The sequence below is a fragment of the Notechis scutatus genome, chromosome Z (assembly GCF_049901735.1).
Source record: "Notechis scutatus isolate UNSWTSFEM ecotype Mainland chromosome Z, rNotScu1.2, whole genome shotgun sequence".
NCBI classification, from domain to species: Eukaryota; Metazoa; Chordata; class Lepidosauria; order Squamata; family Elapidae; genus Notechis; species Notechis scutatus.
In genome coordinates this window covers 94,329,297-94,340,324 of record NC_142025.1, presented here as the reverse complement: position 1 = coordinate 94,340,324, position 11,028 = coordinate 94,329,297, and the positions used below count along the sequence as shown (strand labels likewise).

At 37.2% G+C, this 11,028-nt stretch overlaps 1 protein-coding gene across 1 annotated transcript; it reads left to right on the top strand.

Annotated features, from left to right (window-relative positions):
• The first annotated feature begins 261 nt into the window (after positions 1-261).
• On the top strand, positions 262-9,923 carry LOC113413536 (keratin, type I cytoskeletal 17-like). The gene is made up of 8 exons (XM_026669874.2): positions 262-859; positions 2,849-2,931; positions 5,351-5,507; positions 6,990-7,151; positions 7,267-7,392; positions 7,896-8,116; positions 8,534-8,574; positions 9,674-9,923. Exons 1-8 carry the CDS (start codon positions 350-352, stop codon positions 9,769-9,771), a joined length of 1,398 nt encoding a protein of 465 aa, XP_026525659.1. The 5' UTR covers positions 262-349; the 3' UTR covers positions 9,772-9,923.
• The last annotated feature ends 1,105 nt before the right edge of the window (positions 9,924-11,028 follow it).

The following is an 11,028-nucleotide window of genomic DNA, read 5'->3' as shown; positions in this document are numbered from 1 at the left end:
ACCCCCTTTCTCTGAATAATAGATGGTGATGCACTTAGGAGGAAAAACGGAGCAGTAAAATCAAAAGAAAACCCCACCCTCTCCTAAGGCATAATCTTTATGCCAGAACATGACATCAGCATGAATAAATGCATCGAGGGAAAGGGATAGTCCTGGAAACTGACTTTGATTCTGGGGGTGTGGGGGTGTTTGTGTGATGAAATCTTGAGGAAATGCCAAATATTTGTGAGTTTAGCAACACCTCCATCCTAGATATAAGGCAGGAATTCAGAGAAAGAGCCACTATCCCTCTGAAGCTTTTAGAATTTAGCAGGGAAGTCTGTATTGTGTGGCTCCATTTTTTGGCAAAATGACCACTTCCATCAAGCAATACACTTCCTCCTCTTCCTGTAAGAAAGGGAGTTCGTGCAGTTTTGGTGGGGGCTCTTCCCGTCTCTCCTCTGTCCCTTTGGGTGGAGGATGCAGAACTTCAAGCATCTATGGAGGATCTGGTGGCATCTCTGTCTCTTCCTCTCGCTATTCCTCTGGGGTTGGCAATGCCCTTGGTGGTGGCTATGGGGGTAGCAATTACTGTAGCAGCTATGGTGGTGGATTTGGCACTGGTTTTGGTGCAAATCTTGGTATGGGCTTTGGTGGAGGCTCTGTGGTCAGTAGTGATGTCCTTTTGACTGGAGGTGAGAAGCAAACTATGCAGAACCTCAATGATCGCTTGGCTAACTACCTGGATAAGGTGCGGGCATTAGAGGAAGCCAATACCAATTTGGAAATTAAGATCAATGAGTGGTATCAGAAGCAGGCACCTGCTCCAGACCGTGACTACAGCCACTATTTCAGAACAATTGAAGATCTGAAGAGCAAGGTATGACTTAATGCCTATTAGAGGGGGGGAAATTTCCCAGCCTGGATATAGGAATGAATTCTTAAGGTTAGAAAAAAGAATTTGAGATTCAAAGATTCAAAACCACATTGGTTTATAAATAATAGAAAAAACAAATATGATGTTCAAAGTCTGTTGTTGATTGCCGTCTTAATTCTCTGTCACTGTAATGCAAATGAAAAAGCTTGCATTATTGCAGTTCTCTGTGTATTTGTTGAACAATTCACACCTATGTAACTTTGTCACATTGTTTCCCTGCCTCTTGCAATCCTTCTACAAATCTAAAATTGCCAGTATTTGCTTAAAGTCCATAGAGAACTGTAGATTGTTTTTGCATTACTATGGTGTTAATGTGTGCTTAAAACAATAATGACAAAACTTCTTAGATGCATGCATCTCTATTTGGTACACACTTTGTCAAATATATTTTGTGCCAGGTTAATCCACATTCTGTATCCAATGAGGATAAACTCTCTAGTCATGTGCATTATCTAAATATTTTTTATAAATATTATAAATCAATATTATACATTTTATTTCCATTTATACTGTTTTTGCAAAATTAACTTCAGTTCTTCTTATCGCGGGGTGAGGGATGGAGTGATTAGGCCTACTATTGCAAGGCAAAATTCACAACAGTCCATCTGATTTCTGGTACACTGAACATGTTAGCAAAATGATTCTAGAACTTGCAATGGGAAACCTGGATGAATTACATTTTGGTTAAAATTCTTATACATTCTTAACAATATGAGAGGTTTCTATGGTAGATTTTAAGTTAATACTTGTACATCATTATCTAAAAAGGACAAGGGAAGACCTAATAAATATAAAATATGTATGTACTACAAAATGTAGTTCCTGCCATAGAAATGTGATCCATCTTGCTCTTGTGGGCAATGGTGTGAGCAAGTGACCTATGTGCCTCCAGGATTACTTGTCCAGGTGGTCACTATGAATGGGTGAATTGAAGATCATTTTCCTTCTAAACTGGCCAAGTTTTAAATCAAGTGGATCTCAGAAAGGAAGGATGCACTTAGCTATCAATCAAATAGATAGCGGTCCTCTGCAAAGATAGATGTTATGGATTACCCTTGTCTTTTATGACATTTAGAATAAAGATGATTGATAAGGGAGAAGAAATTGATTTGTTTGTTAATCAGATCATTCCTAAGAAAATGGCAAATTGAGTTCCAAGAAAACAACATCGAAGAGCAGATTGCTCTAGGATATGAATTATTTCATTCTAGTTGTCTACTGATGGAAGCCTCCAGAAATCATTAAAAAGTTGCAAATGAAGTCTGTACCATTCTGAATATGAGCCTGATGATGCATACCGGATGTTACTCACATCCCAAGCTTGAATTCCTGAGAGCTCCTCAGGGCAGGGCAGGGCAGGGCTCTGATACAGCTCACCTTTTGTATAGTCTTGTCTGATGGATTCAGACTCAAGTACTGAGTAATAATAACAATGATTTTGTACTGGGATCAAATGAAGGATTAGCAAAGCTCTTTGAACACTAAAATTTGCTAAACAAATAAAGATCAATATGACAAATGTATTACATTTGCCTCGTGAATAGGTACTTGTCCTGATAATTGTTTTCTTAAGTTTTCGCGGGTACTTACGTGTATGGTATTATCCTGATTATGTATGGTATTATCCTGATAAGTATCCACTCATATTTCTGCTTTTTCTGTTTACTGCTTTTATTTCATGATTGCTTTTGTCCTGTATAGAGTTAGGATGCTGTCAAAAATGGTAACAGCAATGATGGAGAATCCATATGCCACTGAACTATAATTCTCAACATCCCTCACTATGATATAGCCATGGTAGCTATATTACTGGGATCTGTAGATCAGCAACTTGAAATTCACACCTTCTCTATTCCTGAGTTGGTGAATTGGATGATGATAGGAAAACCTCTTAGGATTGCTTCTTAGTTTACCCTGTGTTTCCCCCCCTAGATTTTAGCAGCTTCCATTGACAATGCTGGTGTTCTCCTTCAGATTGACAATGCACGCTTGGCTGCTGATGACTTTAGAACCAAGTAAGATTTTGAGTTTTTTAATTCATGGACACATGGAAAACAATAACATCAGGCTCTTTTACATAGTTTGCTGAACGGATGGAATTTTGTACACACTAAGTAACTAGATTTTTTTCTTTCACATTTAAGAGATAAAAGTTAGATTAAAGAATGAAAAAGGGGTCAAGGCAGGTAGTGATACCTAAAGATTTTGTCTGGTCTCCATTGAGAATAACTAGAATACAGCTTCATTTCTTAATCCACGGTTAGGAACACAGCTCCCACAGGTCCCAAGTCACTCTTAAAAATTATGGATGGTCCAGGAATCTCCTGCATTAATTAATTTTTAAAATGTTTGATTTTTTTTAAAAAAATATGGCTGCAATCCTATGAGATGCAATGCTCTTTAACTAGATCTTGAGAGACCTTACTCTTGAACACAAAAGGCTTGCAAGATTTCACGAGTATTTATGAGATATTGCGTTGCTACATTAGATTTGGCAAAATCTCATGATAAAATTGTTGGAATTTTGTAATTGTTGGAAACTTGTAACACTTGGAGCAATAAGTTTGTTGTCAGTATTGGGTACTCAGAAATTGGAATCATATACTAGTGCTCTGTCAATTCTATTATATATTTCTTAGCTGAACAAGCTATCCCTTGGAATTGTACAGCTCTGCTCAAAATATATGCCAAAATGCACATTTTTAAAAATGCAGATATGCGTATTTTATATTCAAATTCATATATTTTAATAAATTTCATTCTTTGAAGATGATTATAGATTAAATAGACCCATCTAGAGGTGGTATTCAGCAGGTTCTGACCAGTTCTGGAGAACCAGTAGCGGAAATTTTGAGTAGTTCGGAGAACCTGCAAATACCACCTCTGACTGGAGATTTTATAGTATCCTTCCCCTGCCACACCCACCAAGCCACATCCACAGAACCGGTAATAAAAAAAATTGAATCCCACCACTGAACCCCTCTCCTCCTCTTCCATTCTTTCCTTTTCTGGATTTGTAAGGCCATCCAATTCAGAACACTGGGTTGGAGTACAGTATTAAAAAGAGATAAAAATCTCTGTTAAACTAAGCAGGTGATAGATGGTCCCTCAGGTAGCAAGACCATGAAACACTTGACAGATTATAACTAATAACTTGAATTGACTGTTCACTGTTCATGTGCAGTTCCTAAACCAGAATTTTTACATGGACATACCAAAACATGCCAGTGATTCCCTGGGCTGCTTGATCCTTATGTGTGATTTTCAAGAGCAACACCACACACATTGTAATAATCCATGTGCAATGTGACTAAAACACAAGAGATTGTCTGAAGGACATCTGATCCAGAAAAAGCTGCAATTGTTCCACAAGATGGAACTATATAGAGGATTTTTTCACTACAGCTACCATCTGTTCTTCACATAGAAATGAAAGTATAGTGGTGGAAATAATTGATCAAGAGCAGGTATTAAAAAAACAAGGATTACTTGTTAATTAAATTTAAAAAAATAAGGATTATTAGAGCAGTTTAGTACTTTGCTGATATTCTGAAACTCTACAGATAAGATTAAGGAACTTGTGACCATCCTATGTACATCCTTCTTCATCTATAAGTTAAACAGGGCATGATGTCTGTCATGAACTAATTTTGTATAGCTAAAGATCTGTAGCCTATGATTTAAACTCTTTTCTGAACAGTACTGCTTTGGTGCTAAGCAGTATTACCACCTCTCTTTATAGTGTTCATATAGAAAGTCTTCTATCAGTGCTAGTGGGAATTTTCCCTCCATTGCAGATGGAGGTTCTGCTTCCACTTTTGGTCAGGAATCTGGCAGGCTAAAAAAATCAGCTTTTCCCCCCTTCCCTGACAATGTATTTAAACATATGAACAAGTGAAGAAGATAAATAAGAGTTGCACTTTGGCTTTCACTGAATCATATATTTCAAGACTCTAAGGGTTGATTTCTGCAAATTTCAAAATTTTAAATGAAAACAGGCACATATTAGCCATTATGAGTATCAAAAGGAATGGAGTTGATTTTAATCTTGAGAATAAACTTTTAAAATCACAATACCTAGCTAAGACTCAAATGATGGCAGATTAAAACTAAACAACAGTTTTTCTATGTTGATTTTTCTAAAATATTTTTGCATTTATTTAATTAAACAAAATAAAGGAAAAAAGAAAGTAATAGAAAAAAAGAAAGAAAACAATGAAAGAAAAGCAAAATGACAATCATACATAAAGGCTGATCATACGTGTTTATATCTATATAAAGTTTCAAAGAACAGTTTCCACAAAAGATTATCATATTGCATTTTAATTGTTCATCTAATTATGTCTGTAAATATTTTTTCATTAACTGCAAGTAACATCAGGCCTTCAAAATGGATATGTGGTTTAACTCCTTGCTGAATTCTTGTATTTCCAGGTTTGAAACAGAGCAAGCTTTGCGTATGAATGTTGAAAGTGACATCAATGGGCTGCGCAGAGTCTTGGATGAACTGACCTTATCTAGATCAGACATGGAAATGCAGATCGAGAATTTGAAAGAGGAGCTGGCATATCTCAAGAAGAACCATGAAGAGGTAAAACATCAAGACAGCAATAAATCTATCCATCACTAATGAAAGTGTAGGGAAGTTGTTTGATTTTTTTCCCCACATATTGGTTCAGGCCATTTAGTCAACTGCAAAAGAATATTTCTTGTTGTCGGATTCAGGATTTGACATCTGAATTCCAAATCATATTACTCCATATTTAAAGCAGCTTGCGATGGTATGCAAATACAAGTCATAGGCTTTAGGTGGTAGTGCAGGAAGAGGCTATGGTCTTAAGAAAGAAACATGAGTCTATGCTAACATTCATGTTCTTATGTAAAAAGTCCCATATTCAATTCCTGATATTTCCCAAAAAAGCAGGTGGGGAAAAAAAGATTTCTGCCAAGGATTTCAGCCAGTGGACTTATTCTCACATCCTTGTAACTGTAGCATAGCACAAAGGTGGATTATTTTAAAATGACATGTCCTCAGGAGTTTTATCTCATTCCTAGAACACAGCTGAGAAACTGAAAGTCACCCTTTGCTGTTCCAGGGTTAAAGGAGTATTTTTCCTTTTCTGATACAATATGTCCTGTGGGGATATGATCTCTGATGCTTCCTTAACAATGCTAATATAATCATGGGCTGGAATCTCCCATTGATCACTTGAGTCAGCTATGATTTTTGAATACTGTTTTCCAATATAATTCCATTAGTCCAGAGTTACTGGGAGTCAAGCAACATAATCATGAAATAAATCATCATCATCACTATCCTCATCCTCATCCTCATGTTTTTAATATCTGAAAAATCTGAAGAATATTTTGAAACAACCTTTCTTACATGTCATATATCAGCTCCAGGTACAATCAGGCAGCTGTTAAATGGTCTCCTCCCTCTCTTCTCTTGCCATACCTCTCAGTCTTGACAGCTTGGTCTGGGAGAAGAAAGAGAGAGTAGAGGGAGATAGGATTCGTCATCCAGCAGGTAGCCAATGACAGAGCTCTGATCCTTTGTTCCTTTATTGGGTCCCATCATCCCCCCCCAATTAATTCTGTTGGAGAGACTTAATCTCATCAACGGTGAGGAAAATGCTGAAGAAACCAGTTTGGTGCTGCAGTTAATAATTAGAAACTGGGACACTGTGGGTTCCAAACCCACAAGCGGGGAGGAGGGAGCTTAGGAACAAAGTCAACTGGAAGTGTGAAGACATTCCTTTGGGCTCACATTGGAGGTCTCATGGTCTGTGTTCAAACAGCAAGAGTTTCTCAATGAACTAAAATTTAAAAGTACTATATACACTGCTTTGCTCTTTGTTTTTTGGTGGGTTTTCTTTTTTGAATTTGGTTTTGCTGAACCAAATAAAAATTATCTTAGAGTCAAGAAATTAAACAGACACCCAAAAACAATCCTTAAAATATTTACTTCAGGAGAAGGCAATACATGTTAGACAAGTAGGCTGAATAATACAACTTCCTATGAATTTTTGTGTAGAAATACATATGAAAGATAAATATTTTCCTTCCACAGGAAATGAATGCTTTCCGAAAGCAAGTCAGTGGAGAAATCACTGTGGAAATGGATGCGGCTCCTGGTGTGGACCTGACAAAGATCCTATCAGACATGCGTGAACAGTATGAGACTTTGGCGGAGAAGAACCGTAGAGATGCTGAGCAGTGGTTTTTCAGCAAGGTGTGCTTTTTAAAAAACAAACAAACCAGAGGGCTTTTACGGAACATAAGCCATATATTCCCCAGAAGGTGCTTAATGCTCTCACCATAAGTCTTCTCTCTCTTTTTTCTTATAGACTGAGGAGCTAAATCGGGAAGTTGCCACCAATACAGTAGAGTTGCAGTCAAGCAAGACAGAGATCGTGGAACTGAGACGTACTATTCAAAATTTAGAGATAGATCTTCAGGCTCAACTCAGCATGGTATGGGAACACTTAAAGTTTAATGACATTTCCTCCCTGTACAATAGGTATAATCTGTGATGTGATTTTGGTTATTTCACTGATGGGGGTGGGTGAGGAGAAATGACAGGTCAACATTTTGCTAACATGTTCTCCTCAGTAACAAACAAATGAAACACCTGTTATTGAAAGGAGAGAGATATATGGAATCTAATCCAGAAAAGTGTAGTTGCCCTCATTAAGCTTAGTCCTATTAGAAGCACAATTTTTCTTCTGCCTTCAAGATCAATTGAAGGAACTTCTTTCCTCTGTTGAAGCTGCCTGGCCCTATCTAAACCACAATTCTTTATTTTCTATTCATCTGCTGGAGAATGTGGAACTTACTCAAACTAGGATAGTTTTTTAAAAAAATGTGTGATACAGTTGCATTTCCTTAGCATCTGAAATAGTTGATGTTATTCATGATAGCACTAAATATATCTGGAACCCCAACTCAGATTCCTCCTGCTCTTCTCTTTCCCCAGAAATCAGCACTGGAAGGCACATTGGTGGACACAGAAAATCGTTACAGTACTCAGCTTTGCCAGATCCAGACCATGATCTCCAACGTGGAGCAGGAGTTGTCTGGTCTGAGATGTGACATGGAGCGCCAGAACCATGAGCACAAGGTTCTCCTTGATGTCAAGACACGCCTGGAACAGGAGATTGCCACCTACCGTCGTCTGCTGGAGGGAGAGGAAGCCCAGTATGTAAAAGAGAATGGGTTGAGATGGAGTGGGGTGGGGTTTGACAAAAATGGCTGGATTGGGAGGGGAAAACAAGAGATGTAAAATGACATATACAGAATGAAGGGATTTAGATGGGAACAAATTTATTCCAAGTTTCCATCTTTAATATTTGTTTCATTGCTAAGTAAAAAGTTTTCCAGAAATCTTGAGCTTCTTTCTTAAGAAAATCATCTGTTGGTAGACTAATCATTATTTTTACATGTTGCCAAAAGTTGCTTTATATAAATACTTTATTGTAATAGTATCTAAGAATGTTTTTAGTAGACTCTTCTATTTTGGTGTTTAATAAGACATATTGCCACATTAATTGCATTGTGTGCTAGAAAAACTATCAGGGTTTCTAACTGGTCCATGCAATTCTGTATTTCTTTCAGCATGACCTCGCAATACAATGCATCTAAACCTGGCAAAGAAGGTAAGAGTGAAACTCAATTAAACAACAGTCATTTAATTGTATCCCAATTCTCATTAATTTATTGCAGTTTAGACTGTACTGGATTGTAATTCCCTTGATCAATAGGTCATAGGGTTGATGGGAGTTGTAGTCTAATTATTAGACTCTAATACATCTAGAGAATTTCAGGTTGTGAAAACTTTCTGTTACTTACCCAGGAGTGAAGCCATTGTCCAAAGAAATGTAATGTCAAAAAAATAGTTGAGGGACCAGTGAGTGATAAACCCAACTCTAGATATTTATTTTTCAAATCAAAATATTGCCCAGAAACCTTCTAAAATCTTCTAAAACAGCAAGTAGGCAAATTGATTGTTTTATATAAACCCTCTGTCTTTTCTGTAATTCAGAACATACGTACTGATCTTGTATAAATTAATACATGGTAATTAGCTAAATAAGCCAAAAGATATTTCAAGAAAACAAAGTATGCCAAATCTTCATCAACTTGAATGACATACTACTAATTATAATATTACATAATCTTAAGTGTATTTCAGGCTGTTCAACCTTAAATTTCAATCTCACACATCCCTTTCAAAGAATAAACATATTTCTGAATGAACATGTGTGGTACTGTAGTAGTTTTAGCCTGTTCCCAACCTTTTCTATTACTAAGAACTCCACTGTAATATTACAGTCTTCCCCAAATTAGTGTCTTCCTGACACGATGCTACTGCAACTCCCAAACTTTCCTATTAGCATGAAGAGAGTACTGTTAATTCTGGGACCCAAAGTCGTAACAGGAAAGCACCCAGTTAGGGAATTGCATCACAGTAAGTCTATTTTTTCCCCTTCAAGTTATATACTGTAATAGAAGCATTGTTAGTCCACAAAAATGGTGGGATTTGGAAGCAGTAACACTTTCTGGTTCTCTACATATAAGAAGCATAGAAAACAGGGGAAGCCTCTTAGAACAACCTCCAGGTTAATTGAAGCTGCAACAAAAGCTTCTTGACAGCTAATGTCATTTTATGTCCTGATCATTACAAGCTGATGTCAGCGAGTTTCCCTTTGGGTCTAGCTGAAGAAAATGTGCCCTTTATGCCTCTTTCTCTTGCAGTATCAAAAACAACTCGCCAAGTCCGCATGGTTGTTGAGGAGCTTGAAGATGGGAAAGTAGTTTCTTCACGTGAGCAAATCCAGAAGAATTCATACTGAAAAGGATTCTACCTACTCCAAGACATATCTGAAAAAGTAGTTGTAGTGCATATTTTTGTGTAGTCTGTAGTTTATATGTTTGGATCAAAAAGGGAACAAAGTGGTAGAATTATCTGGATTTTTCAACAATAAACTTGTATGTCAGCAATTAATTTATTTGTCAACTTTATTTGCCATCCATCTCATGATTCAAGACGACTCTTAATAAAAACACTGTTTTCCTTCTCATGCAAAACACAGGTTCTTACCATGAAACACAATTATCCAGAGAAAGTAAGCCATTGTTAAAGTTTTGGCTAAATGACTTCAGAGAGGTCTTTCCTAAATTAGTTTACTTTCTTTTCTGGGTCCATTGTCCAGCCCGTTGCCATCTTCCTCTGGTCCCATTTGGGTATACAACTGTTTGGGACACATGAAAAATGCTGTTTTACCTTCTCATCATTATCTCTGCTTCAAGAGGATAGATAAATGTTGATGTATGTTAAAAACTTTTGGATTTTCACTTGCATCATCAGCTCTGCCATCTTGACAAGCCTAAATTTTAGTAAAAGGAACTAAGAGTAAAAGCAGGATTCAGGCAGTGACATTGTCAGCAGGAACTAATTATGCCCATTTCCGAACTTGGCCTGGAACCTCATCAGTGGTAAAATTCTGATTTACTGTTTACTCAGCAGAACATCTAAATTCCCAGTAATCTGAAAGAGTCGTGTCCTTGTAGAGATGAATCACATTCTTTTTTCCATCTCCATTGTTACATAACAATAAACATACTTCATTCCTTGGAAAAGAGATTAAGCAAGTGTGAAAACATTGCTCTGTCTTTCCATCTAGACTCTAAAATTTGGGGCAATTTTCGCTAGCGAGATAATCCAGTCATGAAGCACACCCAGAAGAATAAGCTCTATCTTTATTTTAAGGTTTTTTGCAAGTCTGAAAATACATCTGTCCCTACTTGCCTAGAAAACCTAACAGGGTCTCTTCTGAAATATTTGACATATCCTGATTCTTTCTGCAGATTCAGCTGCCCCTTATTTGTTCTCTACTCAGTGGATCTTGCTCATGTCTCCCAATGTCATCAGTACATACATTACATTACAGTACACCTCCACATTACTGTATTTACTGAAAATTAAAAGGCACATCCATTCTGCATAGAGGTGCTTTGCCCCTCCAAATTTTGGTCATACTTTTGTGGATTGTAAGCAGAAACCAGGAGGCTTTTTGGGGGAGGGTGTGGGAAGGTGGGGGAGCTGAGCA